The 23,927-nt window shown below is 37.8% G+C and overlaps 1 protein-coding gene across 4 annotated transcripts in view; it reads right to left on the bottom strand.

Moving 5' to 3' along the window:
- The window catches only part of inpp5ka (inositol polyphosphate-5-phosphatase Ka), a 37,432-nt gene extending 19,634 nt beyond the window's left edge, over positions 1-17,798 (bottom strand). For all 4 annotated transcript variants that reach the window (XM_061925444.2, XM_061925443.2, XM_061925446.2 and 1 more), the window contains exons 1-6: positions 17,704-17,798; positions 17,272-17,317; positions 9,098-9,202; positions 8,750-8,858; positions 8,541-8,657; positions 1,926-2,101 (exon numbers count right to left, since the gene is read on the bottom strand). In XM_061925444.2, coding sequence (XP_061781428.1) covers positions 1,926-2,101; positions 8,541-8,657; positions 8,750-8,858; positions 9,098-9,202; positions 17,272-17,317; positions 17,704-17,716 — 566 coding nt within the window. In that variant the 5' untranslated portion in view covers positions 17,717-17,798. The remainder of the gene's footprint in view (positions 1-1,925; positions 2,102-8,540; positions 8,658-8,749; positions 8,859-9,097; positions 9,203-17,271; positions 17,318-17,703) is intronic.
- Positions 17,799-23,927: the final 6,129 nt, after the last annotated feature.

Here is a 23,927-nt window from a genome sequence, read left to right on the forward strand (position 1 = left end):
GGGATACTAGTGGGCCAGGCTAATATTTCCTTTTCTCTAAACTAAGTGGGGAAATGTGTAGAGTGTTCTGGGCTTCAGACATGATTTTATTTCAGAATTCCTTGAGAAAACGCCTGGTTAGGCTTTATGTATGTAGTGTGTGCCTTTCTTGTTTTACAGCTATGTTGTTATTATGCTGTTTGTTACTTATGTATGTTAAGTTGCAGCTACTTAAAATAGTTTTGTCAATTTGTTCTGGTCTGAAACAAATTGGCCCTTTAAAACATATCTTTGTCTTTGTGTGTTGTATGTAGAGCACATTGCTTAGCAGAGTTCAATGATGCAAATGCATGTCAAGTTGAACAACAGATTGTATTATTCTCCAGTGCAATAACAGTACTAAAATGAAGGCTAAAAGGGCATTAAATGGGGCCTTAAAAAAATAAAAAAATATATATATAAGTAACTAAATAGTTACTTTTCACAGTAACGCATTACTTTTTGGTTTAAGTAACTGAGTTAGTAACTGAGTTACTTTTGAAATAAAGTAACTAGTAACTGTAACTAGTTACTGGTTTTCAGTAACTAACCCAACACTGGTTATTAGTGAGAATATACTTATTTTAAGGTATTTTGGGGTTCATTGAGGTTAGCTAATTTTACTTGTTTTGGAAAGTCTTGTCAAGCCGAATTTTCTTGTTCTATTGGCAGATAATTTTGCTTAGGTCAAATAAAATACCCATATTTTTTTATTGTTTTTGAACACTGACTTTTTGCAGTGTGGTAGGTTATAGGTTTTAGAATGGCCTTACCATACTTCATTTACAAAATTATTATGCTTTTACATTTTATTCATGACACAAAAAGCACACTATGGTGATAAAATAGGTATAAAAGGTAAAAATTGGATGGAATTCCAATTTTTACCTTTTATACCAAAGTTTTTACGAAAAAAATTATGGTTATTGTTTTTTCAAATTGCTATTATTATTTTAAATTTACTGTTGTTACTATAATTATTATTTTACTAGTGGTTTAATTGTTACTAATTTATATCCGGTTGTTCTTTTAAATAATATTTAAGGTTGAGTTTTTGTAGTACAATAAATGTGCATGTTTTCAAATTAATGAAAATTATGATTTCGATACAAAAAAAAAAATTGTGATTATGTTTTTTTTTGCCATATTCGTCCAGCCCTACGTAGTGGATACAATAACAATGCTAACAGCTTAGCTAGTCTTAGTTCTAGTGTTCTTGAATGTAAACAAAGGTGGATGAATCAACACAAATATCGACAGTAACGATACCGAGTTTACGATTTAAATAACAGCTAAAAGTAGTTTTTATGTTTAGTTATTTTGCACTATTGAATGTTTTGGTATGTATGTAATAAAACTCACTAAAGAATAATACAAATATGTAATTGATATTGTTACACGGCCATTCTGTGTTTTTGTCTGATCGAAACCTGAATCATTCAAGTATCAACATTGGTAGGGCCAATACTGCTACTGTAACTACTTGGTATTGGATCGATACCCAAATTTGTAGTTTCGCCCAAAACTAATGTAAAGTAGCTAAACAACGATAGGAATTAGTGTGTTATTAATTTTAGAAAAAGTTAATGTAGAGCCATGTCACAGCAGAAAGTAAATAGATATTAACAGTAAATAAAATACATTAATAATAGTTTTGACAAAATATTTCAACCGCAAACATCAGCAGCCGTATTGGGAGCCTGTAACCCATTTTAAAATGGTTATATCACCATTTATATGCCATATTATATAATTGTGATATATATCGTTATCGCAAGAGCCATGCAATATATATTGCAATATAGATTTTAGGGCATATCGCCCACCCCTAATTGGAAGTTGACCAAGGTATGGAACGTATTGTGTTTTTCTTCTGTCAATTGTACCGTTTTGCTTCGAGCACTCACCTGTGGTCAAGGATTCTCTGAGCCTTTTCACAGTTGAAAATCTGCTTGTCGGTGATATACTCAAACTCGATCACTCGCTCAGCGGCATTATTCATATGAGCAGACAAGTGACAGTTGAGGAAACAGAGCATGTGGCCATAGAAAGACAGACGGATGGACACACCACCTTTGTTACCCTAAGACAGAAAAAGGATATGATCATGTTATGAGTCAGTTTTTCTGTTTTAGTTTCTATTTTTTATGGTCAAACACTTCCCACTCAAGTAAGTAATAATAGCCAAGCCTCTTCACTAATCTTTTTCTTAGCTGCGCCATGCTCCTGAAAAGCGGAAGACTTTGCCATTTTGTCACTCCCGTTATTTTAAGCATCAAGGCTCGTTTTCCCTCCCTGCGGTATTAACTTTTTTCAAACCAACAATTGACATTTTTTCAACTTATTTCCTATGCATGTGTGTAACATACTTCTGATTCTGATTAGAAATAATCTAGCCCAAAATCCAACTCATCCACTGAAGACACCCAAAATCTTCACACAAAAACACATTTTATCAAGAATAATTATTTGTACATGAAAATATTAAATAAAATACTTATCTCTATGTAATATATATAATTATAAGTATGTGATACTTGGTTATATTGACCATTTTTGTGTTTTAGCCTGCAATATTGTTCAATTAAGGACACCTATTATGTATGTCTAGCTTGTGTGTTATTGTGTGTTTAGCTGTGGTGTAGCTGCTAGTTCCGAGTAGCCTATAGCCTACCTTGTTTACCCTTTGTAAAGGACTTCACTAAAATTTACATATTTACTGGAGGACATTTAGTTGTTAGCTGGCTGTCAAGCTTTGCACAAGTAAAAGTGCTACTAGACTGCTTGTATCGTAGCACTTATATCAGAGATTTTAGATGCAGGCCAATATACATTGATACTTGCTGATATCGGACAAATATCCAATATCTCTATCAGATCGGTAACGGATAGCATGAAGCCATTTTTTACCATTACGTATTTTGTTTTATATTACAATTAGCAGTTTTTTAATATCTGTTTTAAGGGGGATTCTGTGAGAAATGTCTGACTCATAAATGTTACAATGATGGATACCAACATGTCAAATCATTGGATTCATGCAATTTGGCGTGAGCTTGCACACTGTTTTGGATGTCTCAGTTTGCGGGGTGATGGGTCAAAAATTTAAAGGCCTACTGAAACTCACTACTACCGACCACGCAGTCTGATAGTTTATATATCAATGATGAAATCTTAACATTGCAACACATGCCAATACGGCCGGGTTAGCTTACTAAAGTACAATTTAAAATTTTGCGCGAAATATCCTGCTGAAAACGTCTCGGTATGATGACGTCTGCGTGTGACGTCACGGACTGTAGAGGACATTTTGGGACAGCATGGTGGCCAGCTATTAAGTCGTCTGTTTTCATCGCAAAATTCCACAGTATTCTGGACATCTGTGTTGGTGAATCTTTTGCAATTTGTTCAATGAACAATGGAGACAGCAAAGAAGAAAGCTGTAGGTGGGAAGCGGTGTATTGCGGCCGACTGCAGCAACAACACAAACACAGCCGGTGTTTCATTGTTTACATTCCCGGAAGATGACAGTCAAGCTTTACCATTGGCCTGTGGAGAACTGGGACAACAGAGACTCTTATCAGGAGGACTTTGAGTTGAATATGCAGACGCGGTACTGTGAGTACGCATGCAGCTGCGGCTTCCAAACATTTGATTGCTTGCCCGTACGTGCGTGCCGCTATGTGCATGTCACGTACGTAACTGTGGGGACTTTGGGGAAATATATGTGCTGTATGAACTTTGGGGAGGTGAACGGTACTTTGGGCTGTGGGATTGAGTGTGTTGTGCAGGTGTTTGAGTTGTATTGGCGGGTTATATGGACGGGAGGGGGGAGGTGTTTGTTATGCGGGATTAATTTGTGGCATATTAAATATAAGCCTGGTTGTGTTGTGGCTAATAGAGTATATATATATATGTCTTGTGTTTATTTACTGTTTTAGTCATTCCCAGCTGAATATCAGGTCCCACCCGCCAGAGGTGGGACCAAGTCATTGTTTTGCAAGTCTCAAGTCTTTGCCCTCAAGTCCGAGTCAAGTCCCGAGTCAAGACAGGCAAGCCCCGAGTCAAGTCCAAAGTCAAGACTGGAAAGTCCCAAGTCAAGTCCTAAGTCCTGCATTTTGAGTTTCGAGTCCTTTCAAGTCCTTTTAACCACAGACTAATATATTAACACAGATTGTGTATGCTTTTCAAACGCTGTATTTATTTATTAAAACAAGTGCATTTTAAATTGCAGGAAATAAAATTGTGCTGACATTGCACTTTATAATAGCACTATTAACCAGTCATTTTAAACATTAACTCATTCCTTTACAGAACAAACACATTGAAAAATAAAGTGCAAATGTACTTATTTGTACAAAAGTGTTAAGATTGAAAAAACATGACATATACGTGAACATAACAAAAAAGTTGTACTTTTTATATGTCAGGTCTCTATGCTGCATTGCATTTGCAAAAGACCAAATTAGCCAAGAGTCTGTCAGTCATTTGTGCACGATGGGGGCGTAGTATGATGCCACCATGGCTGAAAACTCGCTCCACTGGAGCACTGGAGGCAGGCACTGCCAAGACTCTCATGGCCACTCGGAACAGTGAAGGAAGAGTCTTCATGTTCAATGCCCAGAACAAAAGGGGGAGAGAGGTTTTTTGGGTTGGTGCACTACTTGTAAGTGTATCTTGTGTTTTTATGTTGATTTAATTTAAAAAAATAAAATAAAATAAAAATAAAAATTCTTGTGCGGCCCGATACCAATCGATCCACGGACCAGTACCGGGCCGCGGCCCGGTGGTTGGGGACCACTGAGGTAAACAACCAACAGTATGTCAGAAAGCTAGCTAAAACGGTACACATATTCATAATATAGTATACATTTTAACTGACCTTTATTTTACTATTTTTGTCTTTTTTAGGTGGCTAAAATACGCGGTGCTGCTGACCGCCGTATAACGTTACGTGTGATGTATTGACTAACGTAACCCTGCTTAAAAAAAATCACTGAACAAAAAGTATGAATAAGGTAGTGAACTGCAACAGATTCCCGTGTTTGCAATAACGTTATAACGTTAGCAGTGAGTTTACAGCCTCACTGATTTAACTACACAGCAAATAAAAGTCACGTTACTTAGCCAATAAACGTTATCTTACATTCAAAACTTACCGTTCTTTGTGCAACTTCAAATGCCGGACGAAGTTGGAAGTTGTTGCCTTTCCATCAGTAATTTTCGAACCGCATGTGTTGCATACTGCAAACCGTTTTGTGTTGACCACCTCGTAATTTTTATACCCAAACGAAATTATTTTAGGTATCATTTTTTGTTCACTGGCGTGTGGTTTGGACATGTCTTCTTCGTTGGTTGTCCTGCAATTTGATTGGATGAATGCTGTGGGATGAAAACAAAGTAGATCTAATTTGATTGGCTGTTGTACTGAGAGCACACCAGCTGACACACGCAACGCTGATAGACAAGTACACAATGAAAAATACGGAGCGCTCCCGAATAACTTTTTCATCTTTGGGTTTTGGGGAAAGTAGCAAGTCATGTCAAGTCATGTCAATTCAAAAGGCTCAAGTCCAAGTGAAGTCACAAGTCATTGATGTTAAAGTCTAAGTCGAGTTGCAAGTCTTTTTACATTTTGTCAAGTCGAGTCTAAAGTCATCAAATTCATGACTCGAGTCTGACTCGAGTCCAAGTCATGTGACTCGAGTCCACACCTCTGCCACCCGCCTCCCACAGCATCTTCCCTATCTGAATCGCTCCCACTGCCCTCTAGTCCTTCACTCTCACTTTCCTCATCCACAAATTTTTCATCCTCGCTCAAATTAATGGGGAAATCGTCGCTTTCTCAGTCCGAATCGCTCTCGCTGCTGGTGGCCATGATTGTAAACAATGTGCAGATGTGAGGAGCTCCACAGCCTGTGACGTCACACTACTCGTCTGCTACTTCCGGTACAGGCAAGGCTTTTTTATCAGCGACCAAAAGTTGCGAACTTTATCGTCGATGTTCTCTACTAAATCATTTCAGCAAAAATATGGCAATATCACGAAATTATCAAGTATGACACATAAAATGGACCTGCTATCCCCGTTTATATACGAAAATCGCATTTCAGTAGGCCTTTAAGATAAGTATAAGTATCACTTTTTGAAATAAGTATTATGTTAATCTAACCGTGCATGCGCATAGTAATGACGTAAAACAAGCAGTGACATAAATGCTGCCAAAAGCAGCTACTTTTATGCACTCTGAATAGATTGGAGAGTGTGCAGGTGTACCTAATGTTGTTACCAGGTGAATCAATATAATATTTATAAAGTTTATTTTCGAGTGGCTGGGGAGATGGAAGTCTAGACATGATCAAAATAGTATAAATCTCACCGAGATTCCCGAGCCATTTTGAGAAACAATGAGCAAGCCAGTCAATTATCCGTAATGTAGAAGTAGCAACCACAGAGCCCTTCCCCATCAACAACAATGTTAATCAAGCAGACTTTGTAAGAGGCAACAACGATCACTTTGGGAACAATTATGATCCAGAACCTTATATTTCTGAGCCCGAACACAAAGAGAATGAGCAATACGTTTTAGAAGCCAAGTGCTAAACGGATGCAGCTTTATTATAAAACTATATCATCATTGCTAGGTGCTAAACTTACAAACGAACCATAATAAACCATAACAAAACAAATACTTTCTGTACAATTTCCACTCTCGCTAAAATGCCAACCGACAGGACGCTCACAGAATCCCGTTTACATTAGGAGTCAATCACAATCCTCATGAAAGGTTAAAAAAAGTTGCAGCAACTAGCATCTTTTTCACCATCTCGGGGGATGTGAAAACCAACCAGACTCTCGGTTTATCGCCACATTTGTCTACTACTACTACTACTAGGTGAGAAATGTATGAATTATAATCTAGAATTAGCTTTTTGCAAGTTTGGGATGAAGCAGAAGCTTAGTGTGCCAACAATACCAGCGTAAACTAGCATTAGCTCACTGCTATCAATGTACCGCTATAACAGGACGTCTGCGTTGGCACTTATAATAATAATATCGTTCATTATTGGTTAATTTTAAGGTCAATTATTGTTGGCGGTTTCTTGATGTATAATGGGCGCAATAGAGGACCCTTGATTTGTTGACTCATTTGTTAGCTATTTATTTACGATTTCGAATGCATAAAAAAACCAAACGTATGTGTTCTTGTCTACATAAGAATTGTGAATTATAAACAGCAAGTCTCTTTCCAATGTTTGCATATTTCCAGTATGATTGATCTGATAATATGGTCAGAGTGCAGAAGCGTTACTCCAGTGATGTAGAATATAAGGAAATTGCCAAAGATATTCAGAGCGGAATATTCAAAATGGCCGACTGAATTTGTGGCATTTTGTGATGTTTAGACAGTGTTGTCATATATTTTGCGGATTGTAAATACAATTGTATATGGTTTAATGGATACAATGAAACACAATTGGGCATATAAAGTCAACTTGTTTTTCCACTCCACTGGTTCTCTAAAGCAGTGTTTTTCAACCTTTTTTGAGCCAAGGCACATTTTTGGCGTTGAAAATATCCGGAGGCACACCACCAGCAGAAATCATTAAAAAAACGAAACTCTGTTAACAATAAAAAGTCATTGTCGCAATTGTTGGATATGACTTTAAACCATAACCAACTATGTATCAACATAGCTCTTGTCTCAAAGTAGGTCTACTGTCACCACCTGTCACATCACACCATGTTTTGCTGTTTTCCTGTGTGTAGTGTTTTGGTTCTTGTCTTGCGCTCCTATTTTGGTGGCTTTTTCTCTTTTTTTGGTATTTTCCTGTAGCAGTTTCATGTCTTCCTCTGAGCGATATTTCCCGCATCTACTTTGTTCTAGCAATCAAGAATATTTCAGTTGTTTTTATCCTTCTTTGTGGAGACATTGTTGATTGTCATGTCATGTTCGGATGTACTTTGTGGACACCGTCTTAGCTCCACAGTAAGTCTTAGCTCCACAGTAAGTCTTTGCTGTCGTCCAGCATTCTGTTTTTGTTTACTTTGTAGCCAGTTCAGTTTTAATTTTGTTCTGCATAACCTTCCCTAAGCTTCAATGCCTTTTCTTAGGGGCACTCACGTTTTGTTTATTTTTGGTTTAAGCATCAGACACCTTTATACCTGCACGCTGCCTCCCGCTGTTTCCGACATCTACAAAGCAATTAGCTACCGGCTGCCACCTACTGATATGGAAGCGTATTACACGGTTACTCTGTCAAGCTCTAGACAGCACTGACACTCAACAACAACACTTAATTTGCAGACTATAATTACTGGTTTGCAAAAAATATTTCAAACCCAAATCGGTGAAATAAGATAATCTCCCACGGCACACCAGACTGTATCTCGCGGCACAGTGGTTGAAAAACACTGCTCTAAAGGTTGGAAAAACATTTTTGTTCTTTTTCTCAAGCTGCTGTGTAAGAGACCGGCCTCACACTTTAATGACCCCTGATGTAAGTGACTGATAATTTTACCCAATAACCAAAGATGCCGGTGCGTGTATATGTGGCCTGGATGTCTCGAATAAATGGGAGGTGCTCCAGTTTGGAGAAGAAGAGCAACAGCAGACCCTGCATTCTGATGGACGACACCTGAAACAGAGATATGCACGCAAACACTAAAAAAGGAGAGCAAATTATGTTCACTACAGTAGAGCTCCAGAGACACGACTATGTTGCTGTACCTTGACATAATTCCACGGTGCCAGGGTGGTCATAAGACAATGGCTCCAAGGGTCATCAAACACAACATCTGACATGAATCTCAGCGGTCCAGAGTACACCTCCTGAAGGCTTACATAAACATAGTTTTGATTTCCATTATTTGGAAGGAACTTTTTTATACTATTAAATGTGAAGGTGTCTCCAAGATTTAAAGACAATTTGGAGACACGACTGTTGAAGGTCTGGTATCAGTCAAAAGTTTGGGTACTCCTTGTCTTTCAACAGCATTGGAAGCTATCTCTAAACTTTTGACAGGTACTATGAAATACAGCTCCATCAATCAATGTATACACCTTTGGACCACCTACCCAATGACATAGACGTCCGGGCCCTTTGGAGACTCTAAATGGAGAAGTGAGCTAATGTCAACAGGTGGCTCAGCTGTGGCTACATTCCACGTCACCAAGTGTAGCCTGGGGACAATATTGAGGAAGAAAAAACATTAGATGCGGCCACCCGAAAAGGAAGCGTGTAAAATCTACTATGACTTTTAAAGAACTCCATTTTCTGGTGAGTAAAAACCCATAATAGAGTTTTCACAGTACTGCAAACAAACACTGGTCATACTTTGGTACTCACTGAGCAAATATCTGTTTTATATACAAATGTATTTTTGTCTTGTGTTGTTTGTGTTTAATTGTGTGTTTTTAATTTTTTATAATAAAAAAAAAAGTATACCGGTAATGAAATAAGTTATTGGACGTGTTAAACGGAAAAAGACATAGGATTTGAATGAAAGCAAATACAGTTGTACCTCAACTTAAGAGTGTTTTGAGATAAGAGCTATCCCTCAGCTAATTTTTATGTTAAAGTTAAAGTTAAAGTACCAATGATTGTCACACACACACTAGGTGTGTTGCTTAAGGTTGCAAGCAAAAATTTGAGTTACAAGCATCTCCGTAGCAAATGCCACCCAAAAGATGTGGTTTTACTTACTAGCATTAGCTTTCTTGCTAGAGATCAACATTTGTTTTTTCAACCATTTGTAAGGAAGAAAGTGAGTGTGAAGGACAGTGCTGAGAAGAAAAAGTGGATGATATTCATTAAATTAAGAAAATAAATGAGCAAAAACATGACAGTGTGCAGCCAACTTGGCCAAGCAATTTCGAGCGTAGCATTGCTAGCCTGCACCTGAGTTCAAACCCCGGCCGAATCATACAAAAGACTATAAAAATGGGACCCATTACTTCCCTGCTTGGCACTCAGCATCAAGGGTTGGAATTGGGGGTTAAATCACCAAAAATGATTCCCGGGTGTGGCCAGAGCTGCTGCCCACTGCTCCCCTCACCTCCCAGGGGGTGATCAAGGGTAATGGGTCAAATGCAGAGAATAATTTCGCCACACCTAGTCTGTGTGTGACAATAATTGGTACTTTAACTTACCTTACCATACTGAAGCAGAAGGAGTCTCAGGCCAGCCAAGTATTTAAAATAACATTTAAACGGCGGACATTTGTCCATGAAAATATGGAGAAGCTGCTGATGGTGTGTTTGACAGAGAAGCAGCGAGAAGGACATACCATAGAAGTCCACTCTCCAAGGTAAATGCTGCAAATTATTACATTACTTTAAAAAATTACTGTTTGAGTTCGAGTTTATTTGGAACATGCAAGCATACAACATGATACATCACAATTTCCAGTTTCTCTTTTCAACATGTTCGAAAAGGAGTAGGAAGAAGCAGAGCTTATTTAATCCTACCCCTTTTCTTTTACATAACAGTTGCTAAAACTTTTGTTCACTTCCTGTTCTCAATTTATTCACAATATACGCCATAAGTAATAACAATAAAAATAAATAAATAAATAGATAATACTCGGTGAAGGAAGTTACATTTCATATGATGAGATGAGTAAGATTATTTTGAGAATGAATGAATGGATGGATGAAATAAATTCAGAATGTTTGTCATGATTCTTCTTCTTTGTACTTTGTAAACACTTAAAGTTTGTAGAGTTTCTTGAAGTGGATCATAGTAGTACATTGTTTGATTGCTTTGCTTAATCCATTCCATAATTTAATTCCACATACTGATATACTGAAGGTCTTAAGTGTTGTACGTGCATACAAATGTTTTAAATTACATTTTTCTCTAAGATTATATTTCTCCTCTTTTGTTGAGAAGAATTGTTGTAGATTCTTGGGTAGCAGGTTATAGTTTGCTTTGTGTATAATTTTAGCTGTTTGAAAATTCACTATGTCATGGAATTTCAGTATTTTTGATTCAATAATTAAAGGGTTTGTATGTTCTCTATATCCAACATTATGTATTATTCTAACTAAACTTTTTTGTAACACCGTTAATGAATGAAGTGTACTTTTGTAGTTATTTCCCCATATTTATACACAATCACTCAGATATAATAACACTAGCGAGCAGTAGAGAATATGAAGGGATTTTTGGTCTCGAACATGTTTTGCTTTGTTCATTACTGACGTGTTTCTTGCTACTTTATGTTGTATATTTTTTACATGATATTTCCAGTTCAATTTATCATCAATCATTATACCTACAAATTTGGTTTCATTTACTCTTTCAATTTCTATTCCATCTATTTGTATTTGTGTTTGACTTTCCCTTCTACTGTTACCAAATAGCATTATTTTAGTTTTACTGAGATTCAAAGATACCGTAGTCTGTTTTTGTCAAACCATCATTTTAATTTGTTCATTTCTTCTGTTATTATTTGTATTATCTTCTGTGTGTTCTGTCCTGAACAAAACGCTGTTGTATTATCCGCAAATAATACTAACTTTAAATCTTTTGTAACTTTACAAATGTCATTTATATAGAGATTGAATAATTTAGGTCCGAGTATTGATCCCTGAGGTACACCACAGGATATATCTAGCGTTGTAGAAGTGTGTTCGCCTACCTTCACGTATTGTTTCCTGTTGGTTAGATAACTTCTTATCCAGTTTAAGACTACCGGTAACCCTCTGATGCCACATCGTTCTAGCTTTTTGATTAAAATATTGTGATTAATTGTGTCAAATGCTTTAGTTAGATCCATAAACACTGCTCCATAAACACTGTAGTTGTTTGTACTACTTTCTATTTTATTGCTTTTATACAATATTCCTTATCTAAAAGTTTTTCTTTATAAAAGGCATGTTACATATTAAAATTGTACTGTTTGAGGTATTACTATAGTAGTTTCTACTTTTTGTCTACTTATTCTGTACTATTGATTTAATTTTTGCTAAAACAAAAGAACATAACAAAAGGTAATAATAGTCTTATTTTGTTGATAATCTTACATTGTCTAATGTTGTTGTATTTATTTGTTGCTACGTTATTCACAAATAAGTTGTTGTTTTTTTCTTGCCTATAATCTTTGTACTGTGTTTTTTTGTGTGTGATTTAAACCCCAATCAACCAATTATAGGCAAAATCACAACATCAGTCAATGATCTTGAATCATTTAAAGTACAAAGTATTTATTAGTCAGGGCACTACTGGCCTTGTATTTACGGTATCAGATCAATACCAAAATTATCAGTGTGATCCAACCATACTTGCCAACCCTCCCGAATTTTCCGGGAGACTCACGAATTTCAGTGCCTCTACCGAAAATCTCCCGGGACAACCATTCTCCCAAATTTCTCCCGATTTCCAACCGGACAACAGACACGCCCCCTCCAGGTCCATGCGGACCTAAGTGAGGACAGCCTGTCGTCACGTCCGCTTTTCCTCTTTATAAACAGTGTGCCGCCCCAGTCACGTTATAACATCTACGGCTTTTGGAGAGCGCACAATTGCGCACAAAACAAGGAGACGAAGCAGAAGAACGAAGAAGAGACAGTCATGGCGACGACGAGTGACAGAGAATAGAACGAGGATGGACAATTCAACCCTAAACTCACTCCTCTCCTGCAAATTAAATTTCACAGATGCTGCCCATACCTATGCTCCTTCAAAGGCTGTGCTACTGGCTGCAAAGCATTGCACTTTCAAATACAACAATGAGTAGAGGAGTGTTATGTGTGTGTATATGTGTAAATAAATGAACACTGAAATTCAAGTATTTCTAAATATACTCCTCCCCCCTTAACCCCCCCAATCTCCCGAATTCGGAGGTCTCAAGATTGGCAAGTATGGATCGTTGGATCCAACACTAATGTTTATTGAAACACGACTAAGGCCAAGCAATCCCAAAGACACTGCTTTATTTGTCCCACTCCAGTCCTGCAGGTGGCCATACTGAACATTTCAACTACTGTACATCACCTGGATCATTAGGGTCGCTGCACCATTTGTAAAGATGTAACGATACGGTACTAATGATAACCGCGGTAAAACTCCTGACAATTAGTATTACCATTTAGAACAAAAATTTACTGAAAAAAAATGTAATTGAAAACTGCACTTTGATAAACTCCCAAACTGACTAAAATGCTAACGTTAAAACAAGAGACATTAACGTTTAACCCACGAAGAGACAACATACCTCAATCTAAATGTGAATGCAATATTCAAAGTGGAAGTCTTCAAAGACATTGTTCATATTCCAGTGCAAACACTTACAATTCCGAGATAGATACATTATATTCTTACAAGTTTACAGAAGGATGTTGAAGATATACAGCAGAACATTCAAGCAATTGGTGCCAATTCACATACAGCCGTGTTATATTTACAAGTGGCACTGCCAACCTCTGGTGTGGCATGTACATTGCAGCTTTCTCAGATGTTTTCGCTCACAATTTTTAAAAGCTTGTCATTGTTGCAATGTACACATATCAAGGTACATTTGGTTAAAAAGAGAATTCAAAGATTATTATATAATCCTTCAGTTGGCCAATCTTCAACGGTCTACACCTCAGTGGTACTGGTTTTAGTTTCCAGGAAATATAGTCGGGCATTTTGTGGGAAAGTCATCACTTTCTCTTTTAAAACATTTGAACAAAATGTTTGGAACTTTGCAGATCTATTAGGTAATGACAACAACACTGCAACTGTAGGAGTAAGAACAAACTTAAACGCTGATTAGCTCTCTGATAGTACTGGTAGTGTCTTTTTAGTGAAGTAGTGAAAGCCAGCATTGTATTTGGAACTGAAGAACACAAAAATCCATAACGGCGGACATTAAATCTACTTAATTGTGAGAAAAGAAACAAGTAAGCATGCTGAGATTTTGCTGGCGTCTGTGAAGTCAAAGTGCAACACAACCTGACTAAGTAATTAATTAGGAAACTGGTCCGTATGTCTAAAGAAAGCCAATAGCTGCCAAAAATGTTGTACACGCTCATTGTTTGATGCTGAATGGAAAATAAGTCCTCTTTATGAAACTGCATTAACATTTAAAGTTCAAGTCCCTCGGTAAGCTGATGATCCGTTGGTGATTGTGCTAGGGATTGTTATAAAACATGAACAGACTGGAAGTTTTCAGGTTTTTTTTTAACAGCCAGAGACAGAAAACCAACAAAACCTCCATTTGAAAAAACATTAAATCATGGTAGCACATTCTTTGTGTATTCGCTAAGTTATATAAAAACTTGATCCACCCCAAAATGCACCTATTCATCAAATGAATGTAATAAGTACTGAAACAGTGATCGTCTATTAAATAGATTACTTCGCTTAGAAAACAATATTCCATTTATATTCTGTTGCTTTGATTGTTTAATGAGTATTACAAATAAAGTTGTATAAAATCCAGACGGCATGGATTAAAAGTGTGGGGGGGGGGATCGATTTTTAGATGCATCGCAATTCGGACATGGACGATTATTAAGCTGAATAGTAAACGTCAATAATCGATATATGTATTGTTATAAAGTAATGCAGAATGTGTTGACTGCAGCAAGCCACCTCACCGAGACATCCGACCAGTTCCTTTATTATACAGCACACATTTACATTAATTCAAAAAAGTGATGGGAATTAAATTAACTGTTTCTTATTACAAATGCACTGTTTTTATAAGTTGCAAGTGATAAACGCTTATTTAGTGAAACGAAAAGAAGTGTAAAAATGCATCAATATACACATATTGAAGATGGCATCAATAATCGATTTTTAATCAAATCCTAGCACCTGAATCGCAATTGAATCGTGAGGTGCCCAAAGATTTCCACCTCTAGCATGGAGTGCCCGGAACTTTAAATACGCAAACATAGTTTCTGCATGGCTGCAATAGAGCACACGTAAGAGTGACGGTGTGTGGGCGCAATTTATTAATGCACTCATGTTAATAGTGCAATTTCATTGTTGATGATGTACAGTTGTTATATATATAATTATAGAACAATATAAGAATGAAGGTTATGGCAAGCAGTAGAAAATGAATGGATGGATGGGTTATGGATTGTATTCTCTAGTAAAACAAGTTATTATCCATACAAATAAGGTGTACTTTAAATGTATTGAAATTATAAAGTATCTCTGGAGTAAACTTTAAGTATCAGTTAAGTATCAAATCGCCAGTCCGAGTGTCCTTGGTTGTTTTTTTAGTAATCAAAATATGGTCACCCTACAGCCGGTGTGGCCAAACATTTTCCAGCAGAAAAAATACAGAAAAATGGAAGGATGTGGGGGCTACTTTGATACATTTTGTACAATAAAATAGACTAAAACCAATACATTTTAGCTCAACAAATATATGCTAAACTATCTGAACAAAGCATCGACATCGACATCTATATGATCTACCATGAATTGATTAACGTGGACCCTGACTTAAACAAGTTGAAAAACTTATTCGGGTGTTACCATTTCGTGGTCAATTGTACGGAATATAGACTTAGACTTAGACTTAGACTTCCTTTTTTATTGTCATTCAAATTTGAACTTTACAGCACAGATAAGAACGAAATTTCGTTACATAAGCTCATGGTAGTGCAGGATAAAAAAGCAATAAGGTGCATATATAAATAAATAAATATATATAAATAATATATAAATATATATATAAAATAAATAAATATATATAAATAAATCAATAGATTACTGTACAGATAAATATATTGCACTTTTTCACATGCGTCCACGTTTATGGATGTATGTTATATTGTCTTTTTTATTCCAGCGAGTTAATCCATTTTGGGGGGAGTTGAGGGGATAATTTAATTATGATGTATTATGATGACTATATACTGTACTGTGCAATCTACTAATAAAAGTTTCAATCAATCAATATCTATCTTTGATTGATAAGTAGGGATGTATATTATTAAGATTTTTTTAATACCGATATCAATATTGATATTCTTTATCGATACTGGTATTCATCAGTAAATCTATTGAATTGGTATAAATAGAGATGTGAAAAAATACATTTTTATGGCCATTTTAATTAGCACAAGAGGTTGTACACCACCAACACCATGTAACATCCCACACAAGGGAAGTCTTTTATCAACACCTGCTTTTTAAGTCTTAAGCAAGTCAACTATGTTTGCAGGGCGAGGTGCTGACTCGTATTAGTATGCCTGACTTTGAGAGACTTTTGAGGAAGAAATATTTTTGTGATACAAACTTCTGTGTGGTGTTGCTTCCTTATTTGTAGTTATTCCAAGCTGAATATCAGATCCTACCAATGTCTTTTTTATGCAGAGCATAACGTGACAACGTGTCATAAGTAAGACGGTCAGCTGGATAAAAAAGAATATCGATAGCTGTATCATTTGTGCAGAATCTTAATGGTCCTCCTGGACCAACCCAGGTAGTAACAAGTACCAATAGATCCCTATTGATAGAAAACAAAGCAAATTAGTGTAATACTGTATATAATCTAATCCCTTTGGCCTTTTCAATGTCACTATTATTATGTTTTACTTTTGTTATTATTATTATTATTCACTAAAAACTTTTTTCTTCTCATATCTTGCAAGAATTTGGTAAACATGTTCATTATGATAGGACGCACAGAAATCATTAAAGACCATATAGAGTAGGGGGCACAGGTCGTCGGCCACTTTGGGGGTCAGGTTCCATTTTTGGGTGAATTTGTACCACTCTAATTAATTTTTTTGGGTGTAAAGTTTTAACCCGGGACGTGTATATTTGGTCTGTAATATGTGTTGCGGGCCAATAAAAAAACAAGCTGCGGTTCACAAATGGCCCCCAGGCCACACTTTGGACATTCCTGCTCTCCAGATAAGTTCCATCTATCTCAGCATCGCAATATCGAGATATTATTGTGAGCCATGCGTCGCATATCTTATCGTGAGGTACCCTGAACATACCAATATTTTTCGTCCTATTGTCATTTCATTGTATTACTTTCTGGGAGACACCTAGCTGTGTCATTTCTAATCAAGAAGTTAGTTTAATAAAAGTAACTGGAAGTCAAAAGTTTCCAGGGGTATGAATTAGTTTGGGCTTGACTGCATATATATATGTATACTGTGTGTATGCAATACCCACGTACACATTTGTTTACATTATGGTTGACACTAGCTGAGCAATATATAAACAAATCTGACACAAGCAAATATTTTTTTGGTAAAGTTTTTGATATTCTAAGAACAGTTCTTACCTAAAGTTGTCCCCTTCGTTGTCATTCTGCTCCATCTTTTCCATACCTAAAAGTTATTTTCAAAGAAACAACTAGAAGCTCAAACAAGGTAAAAACACAAAATACAGTAGCAACGAATATTCAGGGGCTAAATGCATAGCTTACTGATAGCCATTTCAAAAAAAACCTCAAGAACTTTCCAGAGTTGATGCCAAAAAGAAAAAAAACTTTGTTGGGATGAGTAAGTACTACATACAGTAAGTACTACATACAGTAAGTACTACATTAGGTACAGTACAGTACATCAAACGTAGTCATATCTACAATAAGGTTCCAACATCATGCACGACGTTAGCCAGCTTGAAACCACAGAACTGAAACAGAAACTAAGATACGCGCAATAAATGCCTTATAGTACAAATAACAGAAGTGTGAAAACATGTTTTATAGTACCTGGTGTGCTCATATGGTGGTTGTTTTCGTAGTTTGAGAATTAGCAGTGCAGCCATTTACGTATTGATGTTTACAGTACCGCCCCGGAATCAGTACTTTTTGCCTTCAAAATAAAAGCATTGGAGGGCATTTATTTAATCAACGATTTTTTTTGTGTGTGTATTTTTTACTGGGTTCCCTGAGGTCTGAAACTACACAAATGCATAGTTTTGATAGGTTGGATTACGTATTTGAATTTGAGTGTGGTTCAGAAATGTATGGTGCTTTTATTTTTCACCTTTCATATATTTATTATTTTTAACTTTAGTCTTTTTCAGATTAAAATCTTATTTTTTTTAAATTTGTTTTACAGTTTCAGATTTTCTTTCTTTTTTTGAGATTCAGACTTTTGGCTCCAAGTTCACGTAGGGCGCGTGTCATCAACTGAGAGGGGCGTGACATTATGATAGACGGTGGATAGTAGGCGTCCCCTAACGTGTTGCCTTCAGGGAACGGTTTGTGTTGCTACTTATTTATTAGGTACAGTGTATAAAAGCATGACAGGCAAGACAGCAACAAATTAAAAACACATAATGAATACAGAATCATGTTGTTGTTTTTAAACTATGGTGTGTGTGACAGGGAGGCTACTACTTTTATCTCATTAACTTGTTAAAAATTGAACCTGTCAAAAATAAGATGTTAATCTGGAAACAACCCGAAACTTAAAATAAATGTAAGTGAAATGAGTGAAAATGCACACTCGTTAATCACAATTAACAACCTAAAATACATGTTTACACTTACTTATTTAGAATACACGAACGTGTTTTTCAAAATTCAAAATCAAAAGTAATTTTTTTTTAGTTTATTATTTTTTCCAGGTACAAAACTTTTAAACTTCTAAAAAAATAATAAAATAAAGTAAATAAAGTAAAAATCAAAACTGTAAAAAAAATAAGATTTGAATTTGAAAAAAAAAACGAAATTTCTAAATATCTAAAAATATAAATACATGAAAGTAAAAAATTAAATTAAATAAATAATTACCACAGTGAATGATTTCAACTTGAAAAAAAAATAGTTTTCACTTTTTTTAAACATTTTGAATATAATGAGGTTTTTCTCAAAATTCATCATCAAAACTTGATTTTGCAGCGCTAAAATAATCCTATTAAAAGGCAATATTAATTATTTTCTCACGTCCATCATTGATTACTTTTTAGTTGATAACAATTGACATTCATCATTACCTACATGCAAATACCATGCAGTATAGGATCATGCTCCAATTTTAATGGATTTACACTTTAAAAACCTGACAAGCAACATGTGCCATGGTGTCTTCATACACCATTACTCTTAAATAAGGACTTTGTGGATTTTGTTTTGCCTCAAATATATTTCTTTATACTCTTGAACAAGACCCCGGCGTGTCAGCCTCTTTGCTCTGCTAGACACTGAAGGCTTACATTATGGGGGAGATAGTCTCTTAATAGAAAAACCCAGATGTTTACAAGGAAAGGCTCTCTCTACAGGCAGGACTGGATGTTTTTACTTCAGATCACACCACTGAACAAATGCTCCGCTCGAGATCGCAGTTCTTTGAACATGGCGATAAGGCGAGCAAATTTTTAGCGCATCAATTATGCCAGATATCAGCATCACATCAAATTACTTAGATTCAAAATGATTCAGGTATAACCACTGATGACCTTGACACAAATAACATACAGGAGGGACGTCATTTTAGCTCTATTTATTTTATATTTACAATAGAATGGAGTGTGAAACGAATCCAAAAGTGTATGTGTGCGACTATGTGTGGAATTAAATGCTCAGTGGTACCCGGAAGTGTTGAACGAGGTGTGGAAGTCCAAGGGGGGCAAGACAAGCTCGGCGGTCCGTGAGACAGGCAGGAAGGCAGGGCAATAGCCAAGCGTCTAAGTCGGTGTCCAGGCGAGAGGTCGAGATCCAAGTTGCAGCCAGGGAACCAGAGGGAACGCGGGGAGACGAGACACACATCTCGTGACGTGGGAACGAAAGTAGGCTGCAAGGAGGCAAGAAGGAGGAACAAACTTTAGGTTTCACTACAGGGCCACTAATATTAGAATTCTTAAACATTGGCTGCTATATGAAGCATTTGATCCACCATGGCTGGTTATGGAGGCCAACTCAACCAAACTAGTACATCTTAAGAAAGAAAAACATTTGATGTGTTTGCCTGTTCCTGTCAATTATATGGCTAAAAACCCAATAAAAAAAACCGTGATTTTGCAGTTTAAATTTTTTTTTTCCAAGTACAAAAGCTGTGGACAATATTACAGTAGTCGAGAAGTGCAAAACCATATTACAAATTGAAATAAATTTGTAATATGGTTACATAAATATGCATCATATGATCCATCCATCCATCTTCTTCCGCTTATCCAAGGTCGGGTCGCGGGGGCAGCAGCCTAAGCAGGGAAGCCCAGACTTCCCTCGCCCCAGCCGCTTCCTCCAGCTCCTCCCGGGGGATCACGAGGCATTCCCAGGCCAGCCAGGAGACATAGTCTTCCCAACGTGTCCTGGGTCTTCTCCGTGGCCTCCTACTGGTCGGACGTGCCCTAAACACCTGTCATGATCATGTTTTGTTTAGTTATGTTCTGTTAGTTTTGGACTTCTTTAGTTCCCGTTTAGGCTTCCTTGTTTGTTTTTGTCACCATGGCGACTTATTGTGTTCACCTGTCTCTGATTAGTGCTCGCCCGCTCACCTGCTTCCCGAGCACTAATCAGAGGCATTATTTAAGTTGCCTTTGCCAGTCAGTCGGCCTGGCTTCATTGTTTGCCTTTGGTTCATGCCAAGTAAGTTTTGTTCATTTCATGCCATAGCTAACGCTAAAGTCCTAGCTTCACGTGTTTTAGGCACGCTTGCCTTTTTGTTGTGTTTCCTGTATGTTGGTAGTTTTAATGATTATGAAGAATAAATCAAATCCTACCTTTATGCCTTGGTCCGGAGCCATCCTTTTGCATCTTGGAAGAACAATCGCAGAGCAAGCGTAAACCCCGATCGTGACAACACCTCCCCCGGGAGGCGTTCAGGTGGCATCCTGACCAGATGCCCGAACGATCATAAATATGCATCATATGACGACTTGTCCAGGGTGTACCCCGTCTTCCGCCCGAATGCAGCTGACCCCAAAAGGGACAAGCAGTAGAAAATGGATGGATGGATGATGCAATTGTCTCACAACAATGTAATCAAGTAATATTGACACTAGGGCTGTGAATCTTTGGGTGTCTCGCGATTCCATTCAATATCGATTCTTGGGGTCACGATTCGATTCAAAATCGATTTTTTTTTTTTCAATTGTACACGATTTTTTTCCCGATTCAAAACGATTCTCTAATCATTCAATACATAAGATTTCAGCAGGATCTACCCCAGTCTGCTGACATGCAAGCAGAGTAGTAGATTTTTGTAAAACGCTTTTATAAATGTAAAGAACAATGTTTTATCAACTGATTGCAATAATGTAAATTTGTTTTAACTATTAAATGAACCAAAAATATGACTTATTTTATCTTCGTGAAAATATTGGACAAAGTGTGTTGTCAAGCTTATGAGATGCGATGCAAGTGTAAGCCACTGTGACACTATTGTTCTTTTTTTTTTTTATATAAATGTCTAATGATAATGTCAATGAGGGATTTTTAATCACTGCTATGTTGAAATTGTAACTAATATTGATACTGTTGTTCAAAATATTAATTTTTGTTTCACTACTTTTGGTTTGTTCTGTGTCGTGTTTGTGTCTCCTCTAAATTGCTCTGTTTATTGCAGTTCTGAGTGTTGCTGGGTCGTGTTTGGTTTTGGAATTGGATTGCATTGTTATGGTATTGCTGTGTATTGTTTTGTTGGATTGATTAATTTAAAAAAAAAATTGATTTAAAAAAAAATGAGAATCGATACTGAATCGCACAACATGAGAATCGCGATTCGAATTCGAATCGATTTTTTCCCACACCCCTAATTGACACAGCATCTTTGCTTTACCAAATACAAGCTCATGATAATAGAAGGACAAAAACAATGTTACCAAACTAAAATTAAATATCACGAATAAGCTTTTACTCTGAAATTTTGTGTATCTGAAACAAACACAACACTTCAGAGTCCAGTACAATTTTTCTTATAGCAAAGGTGTCCGAAATGCGACTTGGCGGCCATTTGTGGTCCTCGGCACATTGCAGAATTTGTTTTGTTTTTTTTTAAAACAGAAAAAATGGGAAAAATATGGCAAAGATGCACAACGTAAGAAGAAAAAGCTTAAATGTTGACACAGTACAAGCAATGTCTTTCAATTCTGGTGCGCCCATGTCACTATAACATGTATGATACAGTACATCAAGTGACAAATGATCTGCAGTTCTGCACATAAAGACATAATTTCTCCAATGCCATATTTGCATCGATAATATACAGTTCAGGCAGCACGGTGGTAGAGGGGTTAGTGCGTCTGCCTCGAAGGTCCTGGGTTCGATCCTGCGCTCGGGATCTTTCGGTGTGGAGTTTGCATGTTCTCCTCATGACTGTGTGGGTTCCCTCCGGGTACTCCGGCTTCCTCCCACCTCCAAAGACATGCACCTGGGGATAGGTTGATTGGCAACACTAAATGGTCCCTAGTGTGTGAATGTGAGTGTGAATGTTGTCTGTCTATCTGTGTTGGCCCTGCGATGAGGTGGCGACTTGTCCAGGGTGTACCCCGCCTTCCGCCCGAATGCAGCTGAGATAGTCTCCAGCGACCCCCCGCGAACCCGAAAGGGAGAAGCGGTAGAAAATGGATGGATGGAATATACAGTTCAGTAAGACGTATTTCATCACATAATTTGTTCAAAGTAAGGTCTATTCAGGTGTACTAGAAAGGAGGCTACGCCGAATAGTCGAACCTCGGACTCAGGAGGAAAAGTGTGGTTTTCGTCCTGGTCATGGAACTGTGGACCAGCTCTATACTCTCGGCAGGGTCCTTGAGGGTGCATGGGACTTTGCCCAAATAGTCTAGATGTGCTTTGTGGACTTGGAGAAGGCATTCGACCGTGTCCCTCAGGAAGTCCTGTTGAGAGTTCACAGAGAGTATGGGGTATCGGACTGTCTGATTGTGGCGGTCCGCTCCCTGTATGATCAGTGTCAGAGCTTGGTCCGCATTGCCGGCAGTAAATCGGACACGTTTCCAGTGAGGGTTGGACTCAGCCAAGGCTGCCCTTTGTCACCGATTCTGTTCATAACTTTTATGGACAGAATTTGTAGGCGCAGTCAGGGCCTTGAAGGGATCCGATTTGGTGGCTGCAGGATTAGGTCTCTGCTTTTTGCAGATTATATGGTCCTGATGGCTTCATCTGGCCAGGATCTTCAGCTCTCACTGGATCGGTTCGCAGCCGAGTGTGAAGCGACTGGGATGAGAATCAGCACCTCCAAGTCAGAGTCCATGGTTCTCGCCCGGAAAAGGGTGGAGTGCCATCTCCGGGTTGGGGAGGAGACCCTGCCCCATATGGAGGAGTTCAAGTACCTTAGAGTCTTGTTCACGAGTGCGGGAAGAGTGGACCGTGAGATCGACAGGCGGATCGGTGCGGCGTCTTCAGTAATGCGGACGCTGTATCGATCTGTTGTGGTGAAGAAAGAGCCGAGTCGGAAGGCAAAGCTCTCAATTTACCGGTCGATCAACGTTCCCATCCTCACCTATGGTCATGAGCTTTGGGTTATGACCAAAAGGACAAGATCCCGGGTACAAGCGGCTGAAATTAGTTTCTTCGGCCGAAATGAGTTTCCTCCGCCGGGTGGCGGGGCTCTCCCTTATAGATAGGGTGAGAAGCTCTGTCATCCGGGAGGAGCTCAAAGTAAAGCCTCTGCTCCTTCACATCAAGAGGAGCCAGATGAAGTGGTTCGATCATCTGGTGAGGATGCCACCCGAACGCCTCCCTCGGGAGGTGTTTAGGGCACGTCCTACCGGTTGGAGGCCACGGGGAAGACCGAGGACATGTTGGGAAGACTATGTTTCCTGGCTGGCCTGGCAACGCCTAAGGATCCGCCGGCAGGAGCTGGACGAAGTGGCTGGGGAGAGGGAAGTCTGGGCTTCTCTGCTTAGGCTGCTGCCCCCGCGACCTGACCTCAGATAAGCGGAGGAAAATGGATGGATGGATAGATGGATGGATGGAATTTGTTCAAAGTGAGGAAATGTAACCAAAAGGATGACCAAGATTACGACAAA

This window comes from Nerophis lumbriciformis, linkage group LG30 (genome assembly GCF_033978685.3).
Source record: "Nerophis lumbriciformis linkage group LG30, RoL_Nlum_v2.1, whole genome shotgun sequence".
NCBI classification, from domain to species: Eukaryota; Metazoa; Chordata; class Actinopteri; order Syngnathiformes; family Syngnathidae; genus Nerophis; species Nerophis lumbriciformis.